General features: G+C 51.2%; 3 protein-coding genes across 20 annotated transcripts in view; 1 reads left to right on the top strand and 2 right to left on the bottom strand.

Annotated features, from left to right (window-relative positions):
* LOC122393524 (nuclear factor 1 X-type-like) overlaps positions 1-14341 on the bottom strand; it is a 46072-nt gene extending 31731 nt beyond the window's left edge. For 11 of the 18 annotated variants that reach the window (XM_043389671.1, XM_043389678.1, XM_043389675.1 and 8 more), the window contains exon 1: positions 3521-4079. In XM_043389671.1, the coding sequence (XP_043245606.1) occupies positions 3521-3577 (57 nt within the window). In that variant the 5' untranslated portion in view covers positions 3578-4079. Of the gene's footprint in view, positions 1-3520; positions 4080-12068; positions 12203-14214 lie in introns of those variants that run through there. The other 7 variants (XM_043389677.1, XM_043389679.1, XM_043389676.1 and 4 more) reach the window with 1 other exon arrangement.
* Positions 14342-14578: 237 nt separating this feature from the next.
* On the top strand, positions 14579-19104 carry LOC122393526 (cysteine-rich hydrophobic domain-containing protein 2-like). Its single transcript, XM_043389682.1, has 4 exons — positions 14579-15143; positions 16426-16636; positions 17191-17307; positions 17736-19104. The coding sequence occupies exons 1-4, from the start codon at positions 15022-15024 to the stop codon at positions 17784-17786; spliced, it is 501 nt and encodes a 166-aa protein (XP_043245617.1). The 5' UTR covers positions 14579-15021; the 3' UTR covers positions 17787-19104.
* LOC122393525 (E3 ubiquitin-protein ligase RFWD3-like) lies at positions 19091-25408 on the bottom strand. The gene is made up of 6 exons (XM_043389681.1): positions 25282-25408; positions 22777-23458; positions 22180-22373; positions 21310-21450; positions 20410-20757; positions 19091-20055 (listed from the first exon to the last, which is right to left on the bottom strand). The coding sequence occupies exons 2-6, from the start codon at positions 23441-23443 to the stop codon at positions 19237-19239; spliced, it is 2169 nt and encodes a 722-aa protein (XP_043245616.1). The 5' UTR covers positions 23444-23458; positions 25282-25408; the 3' UTR covers positions 19091-19236.
* Positions 25409-26802: the final 1394 nt, after the last annotated feature.

Consider the following 26802-nt stretch of genomic DNA (forward strand, 5'->3'; position numbering starts at 1 on the left):
TCACGAAACACCTCCCCACTCCCAGTCACTATGGACTGATGAAGTGGGTAACCGAGCAGTGCTGAACTGCTGAGCCTCCATTAAGAAACGACATTGGACTGGTGGAGCAGTTACTCAAAGAGCAACTGAAGAATAACAACTGATGAGCCAGCCATCGAAACAGCGCTGAGCTGATGGACTGAGCGGGCAGAAGTCAGCCACAATCCAGCCACAGGAGTTAGCCACAGAGTTATCCGTTTTGACAGAGGAGGACACGAGTAGACATGTGACCGACCGCTGGGCAGTGGGGAGTCCTGGTGGCTTAAAAGTCGGGCACAGTGCCGTCTGCAACCATAGCGAGTCGCGACTCTGTGGCGGAAAGTACGCAGGAGGTGTGGTCCCGGACCGGTCGGAAACGTAATTCACACCGCATCAGTAAAATATTTTGAACGGCATAACCAGCAGAAAATCGAAAGTCAGCCGAAGCAGCACTGCAAAAAGAAGATCTGACTAATCTCATTACTGGATACCTTGTCTGCTTCACCCATCCCAACTGATCGTCACCTTGAAATGTACGAGAAAGAAGCATAACGCATCGGTGGTTCTTGGCTCGGTGCGGCCTGTAAAAACGCCGACACAATACGGTTGCCAACGCATCTGTTTCACACGTCGGGGTGACTGGTAAACAGCGCAGGGTTCATCGAGACCCTCTGACGCATCGCAGTCCGCCCCCCAAACAGCCCAGACACGGAGAAAACGAAAAACAGTGCATCTCCGAAGACCAGCGATACAGCAAGCCCTTGGCGCGGGTGTGGGGCTGATAGAAGCGCATGGATTAACCGAAATAATGCTACATAGATATCATGGGAAAGAAATATCAAAATTGTCATTCTTACCAAACCGCGCTTGAGTCAACCAAGACTCAAGTTACTGTGCGTAGGTATTCGTATATCTAATGGCAGAAAAAACTGCACTTCCACTACGCCACGGCAAAAGTGAAAACATCCTAGCCAGTTTAGTGTGGCGCACATTGCACCGAATACCAGTTTGCTGGTGAATGAAGTCTCGGCCGTGACCACTGACCAGTCCGGCCTAGCGGCTCGGCGAAATCAGCTCGAGTGCCGCCTGTAAAGCGCCCGGCGTTGTAAGGAGCACCTACACCGATGGGAATAAGACCCGTTTGGACATCAGCCTTATTCGGCCAGACAGTAGCCTAGCGTGTCATGCACAGTCATTGGCTTTATCAAGTAAGCTACGGGAACGGTCCCACTATGTCGCGGGGCTAGGCACCAGCATTCAGTCGTTGACGGTCGGCCGTCAGCCGTATAGCATCCAGTCTCGACCGACAGCAGTGCAGCCGTTCGGCCACCACGGTACAGTGAATGTTGTAGTACGCTCACAGCGCATCAATAATGCAGAACATTGGATGGCTCAAATACCGCTAATGCGGTGCGCTCCAACCAAACCTTATTAGGAGAGCGCGGGGGTAGTGTGGGCAGCCCTAGAGCAAATGCCGAACTGAGGAGTACCGATCTGACTCTTACAACTTCATTGCACACCAACTCGGGCACAGGACAGATCGGTGGAGACAGACCGCCGGTGTGCGGCGAGAGTGAAATAAAGGCAGAGTCGATCGCATCCGAAGAATGAATGCGATATGCCCACAAAGCGCATCCCTATGAATAGGAGACTTAAAAACCAACAATATACCGATAGATGAAAATGCAATAAACACTACGAGCTACCTGCAACGCAGGCAGCTTCGGCCCACATTTGTTCAAACCATCAGTTCATAACACCGATATGACACCCAATTTCGGGCCCACCATTTCCAAACGAAATGTTGCAAATTCAATTCGTGCCTCCGAGACGGGAGACCCATATCATTTTTTAAAGCAGAGGTGTGTGGGTGACCGCAGATCGCATCGGATCGGACACAGGTTTCGGGTACCCGAGGTCCTTGGTAACCGACCATCAGTATCTTGCAGACCGCACGGTCAGGGCGGACGAACCGCACCATCAACCACAGACAGAGCAGAGCTCGCTGACGTGCCGGTCTGGAACTGCCGCCACCTACCACCGAACTCTTGTCGCAGTCACCCACGGCCCAGAGTCTGTGCTCCGGACTATACTCCGGGCTATCCTCCGGGGCTATCCTCGGGGCAATCCTCCGGGGCTCCCCGGAGTAGGAGAACACGCCGGCGGCGGCACGGCGGTAACGCCGCTGGCCGCCTGTTTATCACACGTACGTACACAGGACGGCGCCGTTTGCATAACAAGTGGGTAACAATCACATCGCGGTGGTGGCCTGCGGTCGCGCCGCCGGCGGTCACGCTACCAACTGCAGGTCAGCCGCTTCATCACCGGCGGAGGCGCGGTGGTGAGCTCATCACAGACCGTGGTCCATCTCCTCCAGGGTCTCGCTAATCACATCAGCTTCGGCTATCCTCCTATCCTCTTTGGCGATTGGTTTCCTTACCACCTGAGCGGGTATCGGTGGCCCCATGAACGGTCGAGTCTCTGCAATCTCACCACTCACAGTAGCGGTGGTCTGACCCAAGTCTGACCATTCTTTGAATCCCGAAGTCACACTACCAGTCTAATCTCGATTATCGATGGTCTTCCCAGCATAGACCGAATCTCGGTGGTGGTCCCACCTCACTGAGTTGATCTCAGTGGTGGCCCTAGCAGCGGCAGAGTTTTTGTGGCGAGCTTATCACCGAGTGAGTCTCGGCAGTCATACAACAGATCGAGCCACCAGCCCGGTCTTAATCGCAACTCTATCCACATCATATTCACACAATGTAGACGGACACCCGGGTGGTGTTTCAGCGATGATAGCAGCACGCTGTTATTATACGTGTCAAATTGGGTTTCCATGGAGACGTCAATAAGCCTATTGCTCCAACACTACCACAAGGGTCCGCGATATGGAATAGCAGAGTGCTACTATCACCGGTGACACACCACCCTGGTCACTGCAATGTCGTCCCATGCCTCATCTACAGGGATGCTAAAATACCACGACGAAATAATCGGCTGATGTAATTTGACCAACGGCAGTACCATTGACATGCATCGGAAAACAAGGAACCACAGCCCGATTCCAGAGTAAGCCACAGACTGGTCTGAATCCAAATCAAGAGATATAAACTCGAAGCTTTGCCTGGAGGCCGACGTTTACTGGCACACTGGGCCCGGGGCCGGGGTGCGGCGGCGGAGAGCTGCAGCCGGCCGGCCGGCCGGCCACGGTCAGGTCAGCCGGCGGCGCGGCTGTACACACCGGTCGGACGGGTTGGCCACGGCAGAGTTCACGGCACCGCCGCCGGCCGCTTCCCGGTATACGGCCCAGTTTAGGGCGAACAGCCGCCCCTCCCGCCCCAGCCCCGCTCTGCCGTGAACGGCAGTCACGGGCGGCTGCAGGGTGGCTCCCCGGTCAGCCCTGTCCCCGTGGACGGCCGGTCAGCCGCGGGTGGCCCGACGCGCCGACGGCCGAACCCGACCCGCCGCCCTCCGCCGGACCAGCGCGCTCACTACTCACCCGTATCATGTTGAAGTTGCCGACCTGGCTCTGCAGCATGTTGGCCGGCAGCGTCATGGTGGTGGCGAAGAGAGCAGTCGGTCGGCGGCGTCACAAGTCTCACGGGCCGTCAGCGGCCACCCGGTACAGCCAGGTCGGGTCGGGTCAGGTCGCCGCCGGGTCGCCTCACGTGGTGGCCGTTGGCACGACTGCGAGTTGGCGGCGGCCGCGGGCACACGTCCCCGACCCAAACAGGCCCTGCTGCCAACTGGAGGCGGCCCGCCGGGCACGTGAGGCGTCCCAGCGGCCAACCAACGGCCGGCCCCTCGCCGTCAGCCACGTATTTTGGGCGGCCCGGCGCGCGGCGGCTGCGCCGGCGCACGTGCGACGCGCGCCTTGCACTGTCCGGGAGGCGGCGCGGGGACGGCCCCTGCCGAGCGGCGCCGCTCCCGGGGGTGCCGGCGGCCGTCCGTCCGTCCGTCCGGGCGCGCTCCCTGCTGGGCCGGTCACCCCGGTCACCGGGCCGGCGCGGTGCCCTGGTCACAGGCCGGTCCGCGCGCGCCCTGTCCGCCGCCCGCTGCCGGCCACTGTCAACTGGAGATGCGCGCCGGCCGCAGCCGCCGCCGCCGCTTTGTAAGGCGAGCTGGCCACGAGCTGCGGCCGCCGGCGGCGCGGCCAGCTCTCCAGCGCCGGGCCAGCTCCGGTGGGCCGCTGCCATTAACAGAACGTTGCACCGCCACTGGCCGCGCGAGCTGCTCCGTCCCATCAACATCCACAGAAATAGACGGAACTGGCCGACCCAGAGATGGAGATCGCGTCTCACACATGGACCATATATGGACTGATGAAGACAGTACGTCCGGACCGAAACGACTGGTTTATGTCGCCTTCTATGGCTCCGAGATCCACACATTACAAGCTCCAGTCTCACCCAAGACTTCTTGACATTTGACACAAAACGGAGATGCCTCCCAGAATATCAATCGTGTAATACATCCACAGACTATGCCAGCGGTGAACATCGGTTTAGCACGGTGCATAGCTTCAAGAAAAGTCACTGTGTGCTTAGCAAACACAATGATCAATAAAAGCCACCAGAGACCACTGTCAAATCAGGCTGGAGACCACCCGGGCTAGAACCACCCAGGGCACACCTGGGTAGGCTCGTACCGTGGGTCACCAGGTCAGACTACTCGTGCCCAGGCCATGGGTGGATCGTTTCTTAGTTCCCCGGGACCAGACTGCCGTCTATTTTCACTGGCTGAGTCATGGTGAACAGGCAATGCACACTGCACAGAGCACAGCCGAGACTGCTTGTGAGGCTGCTAAGCTAGTGACACATTTGACTCGGGTATAAATGGCTAAATAGCGGTAAAAAAGCCATCCAATGATACAAAAAATAGATGTCAGAGTAACCAGTCGATAGTTATCTTAGTTTGGTTATCAAAACAAAGTTGGAATACCGTTCCCTTGTCGGTACAAAAAAAGTTCACAAGTCGTAAGATTCCGGAAGAGTACTGCAATCAGGATTTCTACCTATATCCTCGTGGCAATCAACAGAAAACGAACGTCCAAATTAGCTTCAGACAACCGAGCTACCAAACCATGGAGATTCGGTTACACGTGAATCGTAAATAGTGACATTATAGGTTACAAGGATTTTCAAGATCGTTACAGAATCTAACGATTGGCTACCTTGCGGACGAGGTCTTTGCGTTTCCGTCCCAAAGTGTCAGCAAATGGGCGTTAGAACGGATAGATTTCCGCCTTTTCTTAACCCTCGCCGGCACAGGGGGGGGGGGATGCAACCCCCTAAGATTTTTCGCGAATAACTCGCGTAAAAAGCGGCCGATCGCGACGAAACTTTCAGTACCCTCGCATTGATCAATTTTACACCTACCCTGAAAATGTCATGACCCTGACCCAAATGACCTTTGACCTGTGACCTCTTTTCCGAGACCATGTTTGGCCGGAATCGCGAATCGGCGTATGTCGGCTCGCATTAGCCGCGCGTTTGCAAGCTTTCCGTGGTTTCAAACGTTCAAACATGTGATTTGATGTTGCTCCCATACATTAGGGTGGGTGTCAAGGTCACCTGAAGGTCAGGTAAGGTCATTGACCTTTGGTGACGTCGGGTGACCTTGGTTCACTTTTTCGAGTTTTACATGTTTCTAGGCTAGTTTTTGGAGCTGAATTCGAATTAAGCAACCATTTGAACATTTACGAAGTAGTTTTGGTGCCTTCGTAACATGTTACGAAGCTGTCAGAGGCGGTTGACACGTATTACGAATACCCGTCACAACCCCTACAAACTGACCTGACCTGACCCGACCTGGTCTAAATGCTAAAAGACATCATCTCTGATCAAAACTAATACGATATTCGTGATCAGCACCCCGGAAAACCACATAGCAGCCACACTTTACGATTTTCTAACAGGTCCCGATTTTCCCGGTTTTCGGGTCATTGACCTGACCTGGAAGGTCACCCGATGACCTAGGACCTTAATATTGGCTATCATCGGCTTCCTCTCGCGACGGGCAACACGCTCGTTTTTTCCGCGAAGCTCTAGCTCGATCAGGGGCCAAACGCGAGGGGGGTCGTACCAACCCCCCCCCCCCTGTGCCGTCGAAGGACGCAAAATGGCCTGTGCCGGCGAGGGTTAACGAATAGATTATTTTAGCAAGGAGACCTCATTCCCCACCACTACAAATTACACAGGTGCATTGCTGGGGGCCGGGGGGATTCCTGTGTTCTAGAAACAACGGACCAGCAGCGGTACAGCTACGGTGTACACGTCATCTTACCACTCCAACGGTAGTAATCGTAAAACCGCCGTACGGGGCACTACGGGCCTCAGAGGCCTCCTTTCTGGGCGGTGTGTCGTGCCTCACAGCCATCCAGCGGCCGTTGTGCACAAAAGCAGAGCTCGGCTGGCCTGCGCCGCCGGTTGTAGCTTGGAGGATCAGTATGGTGGCAAGGATAGACGCCGACCTGCAATGATGGTCGATGGGAGGACGGATGCCAGTCTCAATTGTGGAAGGGAGATCAGATTCATCTCCGTACAGAAACCAATATGTTGTGATTTTGAACAGGACGGCCGCTGGTCTGTAGACACTTATTTTGGGTTGTGAGCAGGACGAACGAAGTCGGTCCTAGCAATTGTAGAAGGGAGAAACGGCGCTGGTCCTGTACTAATTTTGACTGCGAGGGCAGCCATGGGGATCAGGATGGCCGTAACACACAAACTGCACCCTTCAGAAATAATCATGGGCTGATAGCTTGCACGAAAATATCTACTGCGTTACAGGATTTCTGCACGGGCTGCAGTCCTGCTGCCCATGACAGAGCAGAAGTCCAGTACGCCGACCGGACAGAGCTGAGGTCCTACCGACTGGACATAACTGAGTTTCGAGCTGACGTCCTCTGTCCTCCTCGGCCTTGTCCGGTACTCCAGGACAGAGCCGCCGGTCCGGTGTTTCACTCCGTCCCAGGATCTCGGATCGGTCTCAGCGCCGTCCCAGAGGTGGCGACTGACACCCTTTCTGGCGGCGCGCGGTCCGGCGGCGGCGGTCGCCCACCGACCGGCCGATCGGGGTCAGTGCGCCGCGCGCGGCCGGCCGGGAGCGGCGACCCGTCCTCGCTCGGACCGCTGCCTGACCTTGCCGCTAGATTCCGATCAAGTTCGAGGCGGCCACCTCACGGTCACCGCTGTTTACGCCCGGACACCGCCGCCAATGGCCGCCCGCAGCCGATGTGACGTCACACCGTCGTGACGTCGTCACGGCTACGGGTCGCCGGCCCCGGAGCGCTCGGTTGACCTGGACACGCCCCGACATCGGCCCCTGTGGCTTACTTCCTGAGGAAGATAAGGAGGCCTGTCGCTGGGTCACCGCCTCCGCTGGCAACGGCCGCAGCCGCGAACACCGCACGACGGCGGACACACTCCGGCGTGCCGCTTGCCGTGGGGACCCGTGCCACCAGTGATCGACGGCACGAGCGGCACGGTCATTTGAGGGGGTGGCGGGGGTGATCACCGGCTGGACCGCACCCCTGCGGTTAGCACCGGGCCCATGGAGCGGCGCCGGTCGGTCGGCCGGGCCGGTAGCGGCCTGTGACGTCAGCACAGGCGACCTCGCTGGGCCGGCCGGAGGTCAGCGCTCGCCGGCCTTCCCGACACACTGGGCCGCCGCGCCGGCCGGCCCACTGCACGGCACGGTACGTGACTGCAATGCCGGAGAGGCGAGCGGTCGGCGGAGCTCCGGCCGCAGCCACCACAGCTACTACGACTGTGTTTGCTAATAACAAACACCGCACCGGCAAACAATGCCGAGCCCCTGAACGATGTGTATAGGCAATGATGGAAGTCTACCAGTCCCACCTCACGGCACTGTGTATCGGTAATAATAACCATGAAAACACCACAGGATTCCCCTGTGTACCAGTCACAATACCACACTACAAGACTCCCAAACAGCATCAGTGTATGGCAAAAATGCCACGCTTCTATTGCCACCAACGACTTCTCCGGTGTATCATTCACAACACCACGCTACAAGAAATAAGAATGACCACAGACATCAGTTGTGTTATTAGCAGCAATGTCGTGCTTCTAGTGCCACTGCCGGCTTCTTCTGTGCATCGGTAACAGCGAGATGAAAGTGCCACCGCTAATCTCTTACCATCATGTGTGAAAAATGCCATATGAGGAGCTTGTGCTGCTCCCGATCGACCCGGTATGCATGGGACTTGGCCGCCCTCACCCTGACCACGCTGCCGTACTCTAAAATGGAGCAAAATAATGCCGATTATTGGTTTTTCAGTGACCAAGGCACATACAGACTCGGGCAGACTTAACTGCCCTCTTCCCCGTCAAATATATGTCACTTCTGATATGCCAATGGGGCAATATAAGTAAATAGCAAGACAGGCTCATCCGTCAATAATAATCAGCAGGCCTTAATTCTGGCAGACGAAAACAATCGAGACTCCTTCACTCATGAGGCAGTTCAAAAATACCAACTACAAGAATCTCCTAGACGGGGATTATTTGGCCTTACTTGTGAATAGCTCCAAGACCCAAGAGTCAGGGCTCGAGGTAACCTAAGAACGTACCTACTTTCACGACTCGGGCGACACGGAGACTATGACCGCCGCGCTGTGACCCGTGCTTTCTCACAGTACAGGCCTTGCAGCCTTCACAGGGTTGACGTTGTGAGTCCGGCAGATTTATTGTCGGCTTAGCGGGCATCTGATGGGTCTGAATTCCCAGAAGCTTTATCCGGTGGAGTCGCGACATGCTTCTGAGACGAATGTTCTTGCCCGGCGGATCAGAAGTCCATTAGACCGTCCTTCCCAGTTATCATGCATATTGATTACCTATGAGGGCGTCTGTGCCACCGGGGAGAATATGTAATCTTGGCATCATGAATACAGCAGCTAGCAATATTTTCAAGAAAGGGTAGTAGCAATGGATCGAGTCAGTTCCATCAATGTGACTAAGAGAAATATAAATTTAGGAAATCCGAAGAGTCGCGAGGAAATCGCCAAACTAGCCTAGACTAGGACTTCAGCGATAAGGAATTTCGCCCAAGTCTAGATCGCTAATTTCAGTGCTCGCTAAAGTAAGATAGAATAAAGTATACAGGGTGTCTCAAAAGTTCGTTCACACATTTCCCATGCCAATAAAGCATATAAGAACCGGCCAAAAGTATAAGGTTTTGGTGTCTGTGTGTACACTAGACAAATATGCATGCTTTGACAACTGATTGAGAAGGTTGGAAACCAACTTCTTTGCTGTATCCCCAAAAATATTTGCCGATACCGATTTTTGTTGCTCCGTCAGCTGCCGGAGGCTGATAAAAGGTTACCAGCTTTCAAGCTCTTGCAGGGGAATCCCCTGCAGTTTCTGCGTCGGATTTAGTTTTAACTAGTTCCCCGGCAACATCTGATTTTCCCTGAAAGCCGACAGCTTGCATCGACACCATTCTTGAGTATTTTGTAGGCATTCTCTGGCGCTAACTCCTTCATGAATGACTGGCGCCGACATCCCAAGCGCCATTTTCCTTTTCAAAACGACCCCAGTCCTGAACAAACGGGAAGTACCAGGAGTAAATTTTTCGCATCATATGGTAGCAGAATGTGTCGGACGTCTGTTTCTCAGACACATTGTGCAAATTTTGCAAATTCCAAGCGCTCGTCATTCCCCATGCCAAGACCTTCGCTCGGTTGCGGAGTGTTTTCCTCGGGAGATGTTCTGCTTTGTAAACGGCCCAAACCTATCCATCGTGTGGTTTTATCGGGCTTTTGTGTTTAAAAGAAAATTATTCGCTGCAGATCTGCCTCTTGAAACTTCGTTAGATAAAATTTTACAATAACTGACACTTTTGGAGGGTCAGGTGTCCTTGGCATTGACGATTTTTGTGTTATTGTCCCCAAAAATTAGCGTTATAGATATTATAAACAATTTTTAATTATAATTTGTCTTTATTTTACGATGACCTGCACTTTTTGAAAATGGGTAACCTCTGTCTGTGACCTTGCCAGTTTTCAATAGTTATGACCGCATTTTCAGCTGCTTTCCGGAACACGAGTCTGCTGTCGTGCGAGGGTCGTTCAAAACGCCGTTAGTCTCGCATGGTTTCGTCCTTCAAAAATTTTAGCCACCGTTTTTATGAGATGATCATCATGTTGCACTCATCCTCGCCGACACTTAGCCATGTGTCATTTCCGACTTAACCATTCCCATTACTCCTGAAACAGAAAGTTGCACAACATACCCGACTTTGCAACCTACATTTTCGTGCCTGACCCATGGTCAGAGGTGAACCCTTTTTGTGAGCTCATGAAGGGTCGAATGCACTTGAAAACAATGGGACTGCTTGAGGAAGGTTGTCACCAATGCCCATGCAAAATTTCGACCGTTAATTTCTTGTTGATTCAGAATTATTGACAAAAAAGCATGGCTGGTACCTGTGAACGAACTTTTGAGACACCCTGTAATACACCAAACGCTGATTCTTCCAGCTAACTCAGCGACCATTTAAAGACTTAGGAGCATGACTCGGCTTTCGAATGACATGCAGTGTGACTACCTCACTTCTAAGTATCTCAGCCATTAGCAATGTGGATTGCTGAGTCTGCATTGGACATGCGATTGCAAAATTTTAACGAATCTGTAAATTGGTTCATCTTTTTTAAGGGCCATGAACAAACGACTTCGCATAGACTTGGTTGCCTCGAATCAATCGGTGCTCTATAGGTAGCTCCGAGCAGCGTGGTCGGCGTCGGTAAAAAGGCACGGCAGAGCCCTCCGTTACCCGTGCACTTGCAATCCAACCACAGCGCCACCTAGACCGAGCCTACCCAGGGAAACGGCCGTTCTCATTGGTATCACTAAGTCAAAGTTGCGTCTACGATCGCTGATACAGTTTCTAGCAAAATGAAATGGATACTCAGAATTAGGAACAGCTATCATTGTGCTGAAGCTGAAAACATGCGCTTGTGGCATGTTCGGTAATCGGTATCGTAGCGTGCAATGAAACCGACTGCTACGGGCCATGATAAACTGCTGTTGACCTGTTAGGCTACCGTTTTGTATCACATTTGTAAACAAAGTATAATATGCATAACAAGATTTAGTGAAAATCTGACACGATATTGGCAAGGGGGTGAAACGGGGCTCAGGAACGGTACCGGGACAGATGAAAGAAGCAGACAGGGACAGGGGTAAAGAAGCTGGGACTGAGGCAGGGGTCAGTGGCCTGTGCGGTTAAAGGAAGGGTGCCACCTTCCGAAATTTTTGTTCTATGAATCTATTTTACTTATTTGAATTTTTAGACGTGGTTAGCGCGTCCACAATATACAAAAAACCGAAACATTGCATTTGATACATTGGCCAAAAAAAAGATCGTTGTTTATATCACCACTACAACTCAAGGTCGTTTGATGTGGCAGCTAGGACGGCTGGCATATCCTGTTGTCATGGCAACATATCATTCTGCCATTTGCATTGATGGCGCAACTGAGACAAAAAGATGAACAAATAAAAAGGAAGAAGATAACATGATTTGAACTAAGTTGTAGGTAACCAAGTAGGTAACTGTTGGCCATATTTGCCACCTAATTGGTAATGACGGTCGAGTCGAGTAAAGGTTTTTCCTTTACAATGCTTAAGAGATCTATGGAACCCTTCACCCTTCATGCAACTTACTAGAAAAACTTCCCAATTAAAATTTTAAAACTTAAGTGTATACCATAAAGAAAAAATATACCCTTTCAAAATGATAAAACATGCTTCAAAAGTATAACTTTTATACATACCTTTGATGATTTCATGTTTTATAAAATACCCTTAACACGACGAGGAAATAGTGCTGAAGATTTTTGCCTGCCCGAATGCTGGCAGCAAAACTCGCAAATGATAACTTCACGTGCGGATTCAATGCTGACCGTCTCGAGCATAGGTAAGTGAAGCCGGTTTTTAGGTTCATGTGAGGCTAATCTTGTAAAAACTGCGTTGTGTCCAAAAGGTGGCACCCTTCCTTTAATGGCTCGTCGCGTCACCTACCATCGTCATCGCCGGCAGGTCGCCGCAGATGAAGTCGGGTTCGGGGTCGGCGCCGGGCGAGGCCGGCGGCCGCTGCGTCTCCGCCGGCAGCTGTGACCCATCCGAGTCCGCCGCTGCCGCCGCCTCGGAGCGTCCTGCCGACGGCGGATCCGTGAGAGACGGCGCTGATAGGGTACAGTACACAGTCACACTCAGTACTGGCCTACAGCACACACACACAGTCACACTCAGCACTGACCTCAGCCACAGCACACAGTCACACTCAGTACTGGCCTACAGCACACACACAGTCACACTCAGTATTGGCCTACAGCACACACATGACACAGTCACACTCAGTACTGGCCTCAGCCTTCAGCACACAGTTACACTCAGTACTGGCCTACAACACACAGGCATACACAGTAATGGTCAAAAGCACGTACAGCCACACTCAGCACTGGTCTACAGTGCACACAGTCACACTCATTTACACTGACCAACAGCAGAGTCAGTTGTAGTCACACTCAGTACTGGCCTACAGCCTAACAGCCTACAGCTCACAGTCACACTCAGTACTGGCCTCAGCCTACAGCTCACAGTCACACTCAGTACTGGCCTACAGCCTACAGCTCACAGTCACACTCAGCACTGGCATCAGCCTACAGCACACAATCATATTCAGCCTTTCCTACAGCAAACACACACCATCACACTCAGCACTGGTATACAGTGCACACAGTCACACTCAGTTACACTGACCAACAGCACAGTCAGTTATAGTCACACTCAGTACCTACTGGCCTCAGCCTACAGCACACAATCATACTCAGCCTTTCCTACAGCACACACATAGTCACACTCAGCACTGGCTTCAACCTAGGTAAACAGTCACACACAGTATTGGCTATAGCACACAGTCACACACAGTATTGGCATCAGCCTACAGCACACAGTCACACTCATTGCTGGCCTACAGCACGCACAGTCACACTCAGTACCTCCTCATGGCCTTAGCCTACAGTACACAGCCACACTCAGCTCTCATGGCCTACAGCCTACAGGACACAGCATGTAAGACATAATATGCAGTTCATCACACTCAGCAGTGGCCCCAGCCTACAGCACACAGCCATCCTCATCAATAGTTTCAGCCTACAGCACACAATTGAACTCAGCACAGATTAAGCACAATCAGATGCATGAAGGAAATAAATGTGAGTTTGGTAGGTACACTGTATGTGCAGTGAAGGAGTATTCCACTGGCTTAGAAGTTTTCATACAATGATATGGGGCCCAGTCTTTAAGTTGTGTCAAAAGTGAATGTATTTTAAATTGGTATTTTTGCTTTGATTATTGTCATCTTATTTTCATGATATATTTTATGGTTTTGTTAAAAAAACAGCTGGAAAACAAGTGTAGGCACATGATCAGATGATATCAGACAGTGACACAGAGGAGTAAATAGGGTAGAATATAATGCAAAATGGCCTAATCCATATAATTCATCTATGAAAAAAAAATCCAACAAGATCAGTTGAAAAGTATTCATGTCTGATCAAAAACCAGCCATAGCTTGTGGGTTGAAGTGGGCAGGACACATAGGGCTGCCATCTCATATGCTTGATGGGATGTGAGTTTGTGATGTGGAATTGGGATGCTGCACTTCAAGATGATGAAGTGCAGAGATGATGAGAGCAGCACTGATGCAGTGAGGGCAGCCTGAGGCAGCTTACCTACACTCATGATAACTAAAAATTATACAGATGCCAGTTTTACCAACAGAAAAATAGTCGCCTGCTGGAATTTTTTGCCTTGAGACTGCTTCACAATTCACATACAGAGTGAAACGGTAAAGCCCTTTCAGCTTACGTGCCCATCACATTTACGCTCCGTATGTGAAGCGGTCAAGACAAAAAGTTCCAGCAGGCGACCATTTTTCTTCTGGTAAAACTGGCCTCAGGTCAAGAAATGAAACACTGGCTACAATAAGTGCACATTCTATGTAATAAATCTTATTTCTTTTAGTAAGTTTAAGCAGCCATAGGAGTAATTTTTTGTTGGCTATCATATAGGTAGCGCCATAGGGCCTTGGGTAGCGCCAAGACTGATAGGTATTGAACAAATTTTTGCAGCATGAGCACTACTATTTTTAAAGCACACTCACCTTGTGCTATTTCGATGGTAATGTAGACACTCAAAAAATTACCAATGACAACATAAAATATACCAGCGTGTACTATGCCTGACTTGAAAACATTTTGTTTATTTCGTTTAGAGACAAATACAAGAGTACTAGCCTGAAATCATGTTAACAAATTTATCAATTTTGATGATGTCATAAAATGTCATTATACTTCTTTCACTTTTTCCTACAAATAATCGATACTATTTAATTTAAAAATATATTTTCTAGTGTTATTTGTATTCAATACATAACATTATGAAAAACATCAAGGTGATTTGAAAAAATAATGATATAAAGCGTCATAATACACTGACAGAAAAAACAAAGTAGGACGAATATGGCGCAGGGAAACAAGTGAATGAAAATGGAACACACGAATAGTTGTTTTTGCAAAACGCGTGTATAGATAAAGCCAATTTCTTTGTTAGGATGGAGAGCCCTACTGCCTGGTTCTGGTGACCGTTAAGCGGATTTATCAAACAAGACTAGTTTCATACCCTTCTCGACTTGAAGAAGCTGCCTAATTGCATTAGTGTTCAGTCTATATCAAAGCTACCATTTGGCATTTGCCCTTTGTCACCAATGGAAATGGTTTTGGGCTTTCACTTTTGCGATTCTCAGTCTATGTGCTGCATTCTTAGGAGTTCAGAACTGAAACTTGTGAGATCAAGAAGTGTTTGACCTCGTATCTTTTTGAAATTGCAATTATCCATTGAACTACCAACATCGGAGCATTGGAAACAGGCCTTTGTGAATTGTTAGTTAATATTGAGTTTGCTGCAAGAAATGTCTGATTTTGATGAGATATATGAAGCTTCAGATGACCAGGCAGATGGCTCATCAGATCTTGCCAGTGCCAGCCTTTTACCAGAGCCGGTTGTTATCCGTGGTTCTGGCAACATCACAGTGTAAGGATGATCTTTTTTGTGCACCAACTGTATGCTGCTATGTTATACTTCATCTCAAACCATGATAATTAGTTTTAAGACTAAACATTTGGGTGTTAAAACATAATGGCTGGCATTGATTGCCTAATGCTGCACCATAACTTTAGCAGTTAGCACAGTTTGCTATGCTGTGTTATGCTATGTATATGCTATGTTTATTTTGAGGAAATTTTTGGCAAATTGTGATAGCTTAACAACATGAGCTAGATATTGTTGATTATGTGTATTTTTCAGCATTGTTAAATTAAGCTTGATTCAACAAAATGCAATAATCCTAGCCTCATTTCACCATCAACAGCCTACTTGTGCTTTAGAAGTTTTGAGTGTCACATGATCTTCAAATAGTCTTTGAAGTAAGAAAGAAAAATAGCATAGGTTAATAAAATTGGGATGATTATCTCCCACCTATTTGTCATTCATGTATTCTGAAGTACCTAGTCATGTTCAAGTTGTCAGGGAGCTGAAGACATGCTTTATAGTTGTAATTGTTAGATCCATCAGCATGATAGACCTATACTCTGTTAGTTCAAGCACCAATGTCATCACAATATATTGCAAAATATCCTCATTTGATTGCATGTTTCATCACCTAAGAATGTTTATTCTGGGAGCTGGTCTTAAAACAAACCTATGTTTTTTCTATTCCTAGATTTCTTAGATTTCTATGTTTTAACTAGACATGAAAAACCACATATAATGTTTTCATTTTTGATTCACAATTGTTATGAACATAATTTTAATCATGATCTTTCATAAAGTGAAGAGTTTTGATGACCAACAGTCATAAGTGTCAAAATGAATATGAATTAAACTAAAAATAAAAATGAGTAGGTACTAGAAAGCAGGCTTTTGCTATTGAACTGCACATAGTTAGAATAAACCTTTAACAAAAAAAAATCATAATATGAATGGTTGCATAGTGGGTGTCCCAAGGCTATATAAACTGGTGTCCCTTGCAATTGAATGCAAGAAGTTAACAGTTTATAGAGCATATGGCGATAGCTGCCTTGTCACTCTGTTGCTGATAGAACATTATTTATTTGGAACATAACAATCTCATAGATGTCTTCATTATTGATATAGATTCAACATTGGTTGGCAGAATGAAGCCCCATCACCTGTCTTGCCTTTGTCATTACACTGCTGCCATTATTGATACTGAGCAGAGCTTAGGTAAGAAGTGGGTAAAGCTGCAGTAAATTCGCCGTGTTGTAGTGACGAGTGTGTTTACTATCGGCGGCAGGTTCGGCCTCAACAACCGGTTCTCGTCCGAGTTTCCGTCGGCGCTGTCGGCCAAGGTGGCGCCCGAGGAGTACCGCGCCACCGTGCAGCGCATCAACGGCGTGCTGAAAAAGACGATGCCCGTCAGCGCCAAGTGGCTGTTCTGTGGCTGCCTCTGCTGCTGCTGCACCCTCGGCTGCTCACTCTGGCCAGTCATCTGCCTCAACAAACGGGTACGGGGTCTGTCAACGCACAACAAGGCGAAATTTGACCTTCGATGGCCCCTGGTGACCTGAGCTTTGACTTGGCCTGAAAATGGCCAAAGTAATTTAGTTTTTTTCATACTCTTTCGAACCCGCCTACTGTGCGTCGCCACTTGGCACAGGAGCCGAGTTAGAACAAAACCCCTCCCCCTCCCCCAGGCTTGGCGTGGAAATCCAGGAGCCCCATGAGTGGGGCGCGGGTTATTGCATCATCTGTTCGATCTATGCCCGGTCAGAGAATAATAGGGATAGGTTTAAGGTTGACCCCTAAATTTACTGAATCAAACCACGAGGTTGCGACTTGACTTCGGGAGTTATGTTTTGCTGAGCTCTATTCATCTTTTGTGCTGTACAAACCGGCCTTTGTGCGTTTCCCGACTCCTGGTTTTTCCTGTGACGACGAACACACTGGCGGTTTTGTTAGTGCTCAGTAGATAAAAGTGCCGGTAACCACAGGGAACTGCGAAGTGCCCCGTGCTGCTGATGTATATGTGCAGCTGTGCTGACACTGCGATCCATTTCAGACGAAACACTCACTGGAGAAGGCGTTAGAATGGGAGAACACGAACCTATATCACAAGCTGGGCCTTCACTGGAAGCTGGCCAGGCATCACTGTGATAACTCCACGATGCTAGAATACGTGAGTAACTTAACGGTCTTGCATCATCAGTCAACATATACACGTGTACATTGTGAACTTGTATACACTAAAACTTGGGAAAAGGGTTTATCAGGTTTTGTTCAGGTCTGCCTCGAAATCAATGCGTGAAGCAGAGGTTTGAGAGGGCGCTAGTGATGGGATAGAAATCCAAACTCCGCGCGAACGAGGTCAAAGTCTAGCTTGAATGTTGGTAGCTGGTGAGTGGCATCTGTCACTGAGTTATCCCTGTCAGGAGCGAGAGCGAGAGTGTTCCAAGACGCCGGCCTGCAATCAGTCGTCCATGTGCATTCTTGTTTGCTATGAACTGCCGCTTCCGAATAAGTACCACCGACTTGCCTGCACCTCAATCAGCGTTCTGCTCATGGGCCACCGTTTATCACCCGTCTCCGTCCTGTGCACTCCGGCAGGTCCTGTTGATCGAGTTCATTCCCAAGCTGCCGCTGCACCGGCCCGACTAGCGCGCGCTTCTGCCGTGCCGGCGCGGCCGGGCGAGCGCACACTGGACGGCCGCCGCCCGCTGCAGTGTGCACACCGAGCTTTAAGGACAGCGCGCCGGCCGGCCGGGCGCCGACGAGTGCAGTGCTGGGGACGGCGGCAGGTGCTGGGGTGCCATGTGCGCGAGCCGAACTGTGGCCGGACCAGCCGGCCTGGCGGACGCTGAAGGAGGAGCCGAATCCCGTGTGTAGTGGCAGTGGTCTGCGCTGGGTGGCCGGCACAAGGAACTGGCAGCGGGGGAGCTACACATGTCCTGGTTCGTGGTCAGGCGTGCAATTGAGTGTGTGTCAAAGAGTTGCAGTAATGATGCGGAGATCATTGAAAGTGTTTAGCCAAGTGTTTAGTTCAGTTACTACTCGAGAGAAAATATTTTATATTCAATTTGCAGTTATCTAAGCATTGTATTTGAAGACCTTTCCTATTGATTGTGGCGTACTTTTATCATGGCGCACACTGCGATGAATTGACTTCTTTTGCTTAATCTATAAGCACATGTCTAGTTGAATGAAAATATCGTGTTAAGTTCTACCATTTTATGTATAGGATTCACTGGAGTTGAATCGTTGACCATTACGTGCATGAACCATACAGTGAACGGGCGCAACATGACTTACTTGATTCGTGGCCAACTAACCACATATACGGCACTAGCGTGCACTAACAGGCAACCAGAGATACAAAAACCCAATAGTCATAATATGCTCGACCCAAAGTTCCCGCACAGGCCATCACCAGAGCGTGTAATGTGTATAATTTAGCCATTGTTACCAGGTATGCCGCGCCGGCCCGCGCGGTTGGGACTGTGACCGTCCCAGCGGGGCCGGCGGCGACGTCAGCGCGCTGGGGCTCAACCTCAGCCGGCGGGTCCCCGATCTCTGAGCGGGACATGGACCGGTCCCGGTAGTTTGTTGCTTTGTTGGCCGATTTTCCAGTGCGCGGCGCGTTTGTACTGGGCGGCGGTTGAGTTTGTGCAGGACCCGGTGTCGCGGCAGTGTGGAAAGGCTCTGGTGGCGGGCGCAGGCGGGGTGAGCCAGGGATGCAGGCCGGGCAGGCTCTCGGTCTGTGCGTGTGTGTGCGGGTGTATGGCGAGGGTTCAGAATACGAGCACAGACCGGGCGACGCTGCGTGGTGCTGACCGTCCGACCGCCGAGCCGACCGGACCTCAGACTAGGGCTGATCCGGGCCGACCGACCTCGGCATCGCCGCTTTCTAGCAATATACTCCACGCTGCTGCAGTGTGACGTGTGTCGACATGAGAATATACCACTCAAGGAATGACAATGTATATTTCCTTCGCTCACTATCACAATAACAATGTACGCGTGCACAGCCTAGCACTGGCAGTAAAATCAGGTACGTGGACCCGCCTGGTCCCGCGGTGTGGCGCCCCCTACCTCTGAGCGGACCGGCCGGTCAGGTCACCTCCCACCGGTACATTTTGACCGTCTTCTCTGTGAGCAGCGCCAGGAAGTGCCGGTCCTGGGCGGTCAGCGGGCAGGCGTCCAGCACCGGCTCCGATGCGGCCAGTGTGGCGGCGCACTCGCCCGACGCCAGGTCCCACAGCTGGGTCACCTGCGCCGTCTCCTGACTGGCGCACACGAGCGGCGCGTCCGGCCGCAGCGGGTGCGGCACCAGCGCCGAGCGCGACAGCACGCGCTGGCTGGTGCCGCCGCGGAACACCTGCACCACCTCAGCAGCCAGCGGCGGTGCGTCCGGCTCCCCCGGCGGACCGGGCGCGCGCCGCAGACGGCACACGGCGTGCTGCGCGTGCGGCTGCCGGCTGCTGGGCCGACTCGACACCAGCACGTGCCGCGTGCGCTCGTCAAAGTCGGCCGACACGAACGGCCCGTGCAGCGGCAGCGGGTGCGCGCGCAGCCGACCGGTCACCTCCTGGAGGGCGCAGTCGGCCAGCCGGCAGGCCAGCAGACCCCCAGCGCCGTCCTGTCCGCCGCGCGGCACGTGTCGCAGCGCCACCACCGGCGAGCCGCCCTCCAGCTGCATCAGCGGCTCGCAGCCGGCGCGCGTGTCGAACGCCACCACGGCGCCGCTCTGCAGGCCGGCGTAGAACGTGTGCGGCGCGTCGCGGTCCCATGCGCAGCTCCAGACGGGCGCCGCGCACTCGTACGTCTGCACGAGCGTGTTTCCGCACACGTTTGTGATCTTGGCGCGGCGATCCAGAGAGACGGAGAGCAGCAGATCCCGCTGCTCCGGACTGAAGCGCACGTCACGAATCTGCCAGTGGCACGCAAGCCGTCACTGTCAGGCGTCAGCTACAGTCAGTCACCGTCACGGACGGTTCTACTCTCACGCCAGGACGCCGGAAATATGGCAAGTTTCGCGGACAGTCGTGTCAACGATAAGTGATCACTGATAAGGGAAGTCAGTTCTCACAAATGCAATGACTGTGAATCAAGTAAACAAATAAGCAATTTTTGATAATTGCTGGTATGCTGCGGCCATAATGAAGAACAGGCAGTTACATTAGCATGAATGTGGAATAGCAGGCAGCACGAACAACGTTTGCCCCTCCGCGGACCTGCGGCACCACCGCCCGCGGTCTCGCCGCCTCTCTCACCACCTTCTCACCTGCTTCTGGTGCAGCGAGACGAACTGGAGCGGACGCATGTCCAGCGTGTTGATCTTCCTAACTCCATGGCCAGGGAACAGCGAGTTCTGACTGGGCTGTGAGGCCACCAGCATGCCCAGCCAGGCGTTGTGCTCGAGCACCCGGCAGCCGCCGGGCCGGCTCACCTCCAGGTTACAGTGGAGGCTGAGCTTGGCGGTCGCCTCTGCTTCTCCAGGTCCAGGGGAGCCGCCCCTGCCCTCAGCTCCATTCTCCGGACCCCCGCCGCCGCCGCCACCTACTCGGTCCCGCAGCGCGCGCAGCTCAGCCTGCAGCTTCTCGATCTGATTCTCCTTCATCTGACACTTGACCTGCCGGAGAGGTAAGAGGCAGGAAGGTCGGCAGGTGATGGCAGAAGACACTTCAGTCTGTATTCTGACCGCTCGGTGAATCCTATATACCAATGTTTCGGGGTATTTACGCTGCAATGAATAAAGAGAACTGTATCGCCGGCCAGCCTAAGCGAACCACACTAGTCAGTCATCGGTCCATCATTTGCGGTAATCTAGTAGCTCTAGTATGCTTACTTTGCAACTTAGCCGGCGAGCGTGTTCAGCAACTCTGACACGTATGCTCAGCGGCAGCAGCCTCTGGCAACAATGCCCATGGTCATAGCGCGATCCTTTCGGTGAGCGAATACCACAAATAGTGGCATTAAATTGGAGTGAGCACAGGCCGCTTTGTGGCACCATTATGGTGCCACAAAGCGAATCCAGCATACCACATGTCGAGTCTGCTCGTCGTTAATTCCAAGATTCCTTTCGATTTCACCCCGGCTCAATGCGACAAATTAATTTCTATCTAGCCAGATTCACAAACCACCATTACGCCCATCCACGAGCATGTCATTCAAACCCGCATACCTGCACTACGGCATAGTCGAGTTCGAGCCTGCGCCTGGCCTCCCGTTCTCTGTCCAGCTCCTCCATCGCTCTGTCTCGGTCGGTGGTGTCCAACACGCGCAGACTCTTGGCGAATATGACACGGACGTCTCGGCGACACGCCTGGGAGCACGGAAGATAGGGTCGGTTCGCACACAAGCCCAAACGGTGCAGTCAGAACAAAGTGCATATGCATATGTAGTGTGAAACCTTGCCTACTGGACCACTGTTAAAAGTAGAACTGCGGCTTGACACAAAGTGCTACTGCTCATACGAATGCTGGGACAAGCTGCCACTTAGATACAAATAAAGCGAGCGAAAAACTATCTATTTGGCCACCTGACCTCACACCAGCCTTATCAGATTCTTACCAGCACAACATCCCACGAATGTTCTCTAGTCATGAACCACCGACGACCCGGTGCGCGTTGAGCTCACCGGAACGCTCTGAACCCTCTCCGCGGCCTTGATGCGAAAATGACAGACTGACAGTGTGCAGCCCGCTGCTCCCCTGACATAAGCATGATATCGCCTGAGACGACATCCCCTCACATCGCAGAAAAATACAGCTCTCGCGAGATTAAGCGGTAGGTTTTGCCCTTTTACATTTCCGGTTAATATCTCAGAAACTAATCGATCCACGATAAAGCCATTTAATAAGATCATGGCAGCTGGGCCGCTTGTGAACGAACAAGTCGATCGCATCTTCAACACTTAAAAGCTTAAGACGACGAAAATATATAGCCTGAAGTATATTAAATTTCATAGGTGCAAAACCTGCCGTTAAAACCCACGAGACCTGTACCTACGTATACCTACCAGTGACTACTGAGAACCCCGCCCTCTGCTTACCTTTGCGTTACACTGTGGACAGCGCTGCTCCCGTCCGCGCAGCCAGCGCTCGATGCACGACTTCCCAAACAGGTGGCCACAGCGCAGCGACGCTATCCGGTGCTCGCCAGAGTTGGACCACGACTCGAAGCAGATGGTGCAGCACTGCCCGTCCTCAGAGCCCGGTGAGCGGGCGTCAGCACCGGTCAGAAACCCTGCGAGTCAGAGAATGGAGAGACTGAGGACATGGCGGGGAAACTTCGGCGGGCAGACACTGCAGTTCTGGACTAAACTGTCGCACAACGTGAGCTATCAGCTAGGCGAGTTGGGAGGCACTGAATGGTACACAGATTTCGAGAGATAGCGCGAGAGGATAGAGTGAGACAGTCTCACACAAAACACGAATGAAAAGCTGAGAAGAAGCGAACGAGAGCAGAAAACATGGGGACGGACTGTGACGTGGCGCCCACAGACAGACTCTGACATGAAATACGTTGGACTAAAATATTGTGCGTTACACTCGCAACTAAGCAGTGAAGCGAGCCTGAAAGTATCTACTATATTATGGTCAACGAGATCAACCGTTCCACGGCCAGCCGATGACGCTGTGTTTCGTACCTCCTCCGGTATCTTTCGTGGGTGTTTTCTTATCTCCAGCTGGATCGGTCGCCATAGGGACCGCTGCTACAGGCACGGGAGGCTCGGCAGGGCCCTCCACGGTGCCCTCTGCGGGCCCGGCGGGGCCCGGTGACCGGAGCCCGGCGGGGCCCGGTGACCGGAGTCCGGCGGGGCCTGGTGACCGAAAGTCCGTGTCGCGCCACACATTGCCGGCGCCGATGCTCCGCCTGGGTGGCGGGTCGGCGGCGCGCGGCGGCGACTCCGCGCCGTCCACCGGCACAACCTCCATATCGGGGTCCACCTCTGGCACCGCGCCGCCGCCACTGGCCACCGGGTCCACCGGCGCCGGGGATCCGTGGGGCTGCGGCGCCGGTACCGGAGATACGCGAGGTGGTGGCTCGGGCCCCGGAGATAAGCGGGGCCGCGGCGCCGGTACCGGAGATCCACTGGGCTCCGGGTTCCGCTCAGCGCCGGCCGCAGTCGGGGGCGGCCCGGCAGCTGCTGCCGCCGCCGCATCACCATCGACGCTGGCCTGGCGTCCCGGTCGGACAGTTCCCAGCACAGGGCTGCTGGGGTCGGACGGCGGATACGCGTCTATGAGCGACCCGTCATCAGTCTCCTCACTGCTGGACAGATCGACTATAGCCACATCTCCGTCATCAGACATATCGCCCTTGGACACCTGGGAACAGAGAAACAGCACCTTCAGAAAATGATCTCTTACAGAAAATACACAACATAACAGAAGCACTGCAGAAAGCAGGGTTTGGGACACCTTAATGGTTACAAATATTTATGGGATTAACTAGTAGCAATGGATTGAGTGGAGTGCCCTTGAATGAAACTAATTCTCAGCCCTTGTGACTTTGCTCATCAGGCCATCATGCCCATGCCCATCAGTGCTTAGCTTGCCTTCAAGCAAGCCTTTAGCTGTCCTTAGATTGATGGGATAGAAAATAGGTTGAGGTAGACTTATTCACCAGTTAACACACTATGAAACAAAGACTATGCTAAATCAAAAACAAAGTCCAAAGTCTAAGTCAACTACAAAAATTTGTTCCATTATGCTGATGTTTCACTGATGTTAATAGTCAGACTTTCGTCCCTGTCTTGAGCTGAGATGCTAGCTTCACAATGTTTCGGCCAATTACTTGTCCGGCCATCGTCAGGTGTTCATTGGTTCTTAGAACTTAGAATGAGAAGGACCTGGATGTTGGTGGGGTTGCGCTGTATACGTCATACCTTTCTAAAGCTCCTGTAGTCAGCAGGAATCAAACTCGGGTTTCCCAGTGATAGGCCACGGTTCTAACCACTCCACTTAAAGGGACCCTCCCACCTTAACATTAGTTTTGAGTTGAGATAGCCAAGTTTGCGGCCAGGCTCAGAAACCACCATTTATCCTGGTAGCAACCCCCACAGCTTTATGGTGTTCAAGAAATTTCTTCCCTTTACTTGCAGGGTGGGACCAGCATGGTCCCTATCTCTTAACCATTACGGGAGTCTGATGACGTCATCAGGCTTTCGAACGTCCGTTAAATGTTTGACTAAAACGTTTTGTAGCACGCGGTGGTATATGCTGCTTTGCGCGCAACAAATGCCACACTTTCAAATAAAGTCGCTAGGAACAGCAAAGATCCCAAAAAGTAAACAAAAGTAAAAGTCTAATATCTTGAAAACCGGTGAATATTTTTCAATTAAATTTGGTAGATATTCGTTTTTGCTCTTTCTGAACCGAGCGACATCACTTTCATGCCAATTCATTAACTTTTTTGAAGGTGGGAGGGTCCCCCTTTAAGTCCACTATCGAGGCAGACATAGATAGTATGAAGCTAACGTCTCAACTTAAGACGGTGGACATTCGGGCCACGCGGGGTCAACGATGAATATGGAATCTGGAAACATTTCCTATACACCTGGCTATCGACTGATCAGGAGTTAGGGGGAAAATAATAAAACTTAGGTATATGTCAAGTTTAGGTCCTAACTACAATTGTGACGCTGTTGATACGAATATGAAACAGCAAAAATTTTAGGTTTTAGGTTAGGTTAGGTTGTAGGTTTGTAGGTTTTAGGTTGTAGGTAGGTAGGTTTGTAGGTTAGGTTAGGTTAGGGTAGGTTTGTAGGTTGTAGGTTGGTAGGTTATAGGTAAGTAGGTAAGGTTAGGTCAGGTTTGATTATGTTTTTTTCTTTTATTTGCGAGACATATGAGTATCATTTTTGGATTCAGGATGTCAGATAATGTATAAATATGTAAAATTAATCAATGAAATCTTCTTAGGACTTAAACTTGACATTTACCAAAACTATATACTAACTTCCGATTGATCCTGGACAAGCCAAATACCAGGAGCTCGATGAGATCGGGTACGACAGGCTCTAAGCCTAAAAATCCCGATACTGTAAGGTAAGGTAAGGTAAGGTTATTACTAAATAGATTCTATTGCATTTTTATAAAGAGCAAAACAGGACCTATACAACATCTGGTAATTGACAGAAAACACTTGCCTTCTAGGATGAAGCGAGCAGATAATAATAATTCAAGTTTAAAATACCCTGGTTATTTTCTACAGAAAATTTTATCACTGAATTTTGCGTAAACATGAACAACGCGCGCCAACATTCAAGTAGTGACAGCGTGCTCAAAAACTCAGTAAGCAAAGTTCTCTTGCTGTTGCCTAGCAACTCGCTGCAAACTAAGCAGCTTTTACAAGGCATCACCACAGTAGTGAGTAATCATCACCACAGGCTAGTATAAGTGGCGCAAAAAAGCGCCAGGAATGGCGCTAAATCACCAAAAAGCCACCACCATATTAAATATTTGTATGTTTTCACTCCGTTGGATCGTAAAAAATGAAAAAAAATTGATCATTTTTAGTAAAACATCGCATTGTATACTTGCGATGAATTCTTAGTATATTTTTATGAAAATAATGCTCCTTATCAAAACTTAAGAGTCAAGCTAGCATTCACCTTCACGAGCGAAGGCATGGAAACTAAGGTTGTCCAGGCGGGCTGCGGATCCCATGTGGATTGTGGGATAGATCCTTGGGGCCACGTTTTCTTTTTTAGGACATTTCATATCCCCAGAATATCAAACTATACCCTATGCTTACTGCTCAGAACAACCTAAGTCAATATCTCACCCACCACCCACCAGTTAGCAGTTAGCACCTTCCGATTCCGGCTCAATAGGCGGACGCGGGACGAGACGGACAACTCTCACACAGGGGCTGGGCTATTGCAGTGGAAGCCCTCCCGGCTCCCCATTGCACACACCTCCCTAAAATTTGTACAATTTTGGGCAAAAAACGCCCGTGGTCACTAAAAGTGCGCTCATGAGTGCCTGGTGACGAGCGGCCCGTGGTTGCCCACCCATTGAAAAATCATTACTGACGGCGGCCTATAACCATCCACCATTGTCCATGCTACCAGCCGCCGTCAGCGGCGACCCGGCGGTTGGTGAGCCAAAGGTGAGCGGTGAGCCGGCCGTTGTGAGCCAGAGGTCGGCTCAGCTCCCCCTCTGCCCGCTGCTGCAGCCCGGCCCCCTGTGCGGCTCGCCGCTGCTCGGTCTTCATTCAGCGGAGTCGGGGGAGCCGCCGCCACGCGCCCCAGCGCGCCGCCGAAGCCCGGCCGGCAGCGGCGGCGCCTTTTGAAGTGGGTCCCTGCAGCGAGCTCAGTGGCGCAGCCAGGATTTCGTTTCGGGGGGGTCATCGCCTCCAAAGCGGGCCCCCTAGTGTGCGGGCCCCCACCCATTTTTCAGAATCTTTCCATATTTCATACGCATTCTGCTGAGCGGGCCCCCTTTACCTGCATGATAACCCTGAGCGAGTTTGAATCGGAAAATTTTGATAGAACAATAGTTCGGTAATCACCCGGTGTTCAATTTCCACATGAATTGACCATGACAGAAATATGTTACTATGACGTATGAATTCGTATCTTTCGAGGCCGAAATGTGCCCCTACTGCAATATGCATAGCATATATGCAAACTGAACTGTTGTCTGCTTCTGTCGGACAAGATTTA

Source organism: Amphibalanus amphitrite, unplaced genomic scaffold (assembly GCF_019059575.1).
Source record: "Amphibalanus amphitrite isolate SeventyFive unplaced genomic scaffold, NRLGWU_Aamphi_draft 000539F_arrow, whole genome shotgun sequence".
In the NCBI taxonomy this organism is placed as follows: domain Eukaryota; kingdom Metazoa; phylum Arthropoda; class Thecostraca; order Balanomorpha; family Balanidae; genus Amphibalanus; species Amphibalanus amphitrite.

Bases quoted from the DNA above. Each gene is read 5' to 3' on its own strand.
- LOC122393526 (XM_043389682.1), top strand. From the start codon at position 15,022: ATGTCTGATTTTGATGAGATATATGAAGCTTCAGATGACCAGGCAGAT. The intron at 16,637-17,190 runs GTACGGGGTCTG...GATCCATTTCAG, and splicing joins TCATCTGCCTCAACAAACGG to ACGAAACACTCACTGGAGAA. The intron at 17,308-17,735 runs GTGAGTAACTTA...GCACTCCGGCAG, and splicing joins ACTCCACGATGCTAGAATAC to GTCCTGTTGATCGAGTTCAT.
- LOC122393525 (XM_043389681.1), bottom strand. From the start codon at position 23,443: ATGTCTGATGACGGAGATGTGGCTATAGTCGATCTGTCCAGCAGTGAG. The intron at 21,451-22,179 runs GTAAGCAGAGGG...CCGTGCTCCCAG, and splicing joins GTCCACAGTGTAACGCAAAG to GCGTGTCGCCGAGACGTCCG. The intron at 20,056-20,409 runs GTGAGAAGGTGG...TGCCACTGGCAG, and splicing joins TCTCGCTGCACCAGAAGCAG to ATTCGTGACGTGCGCTTCAG.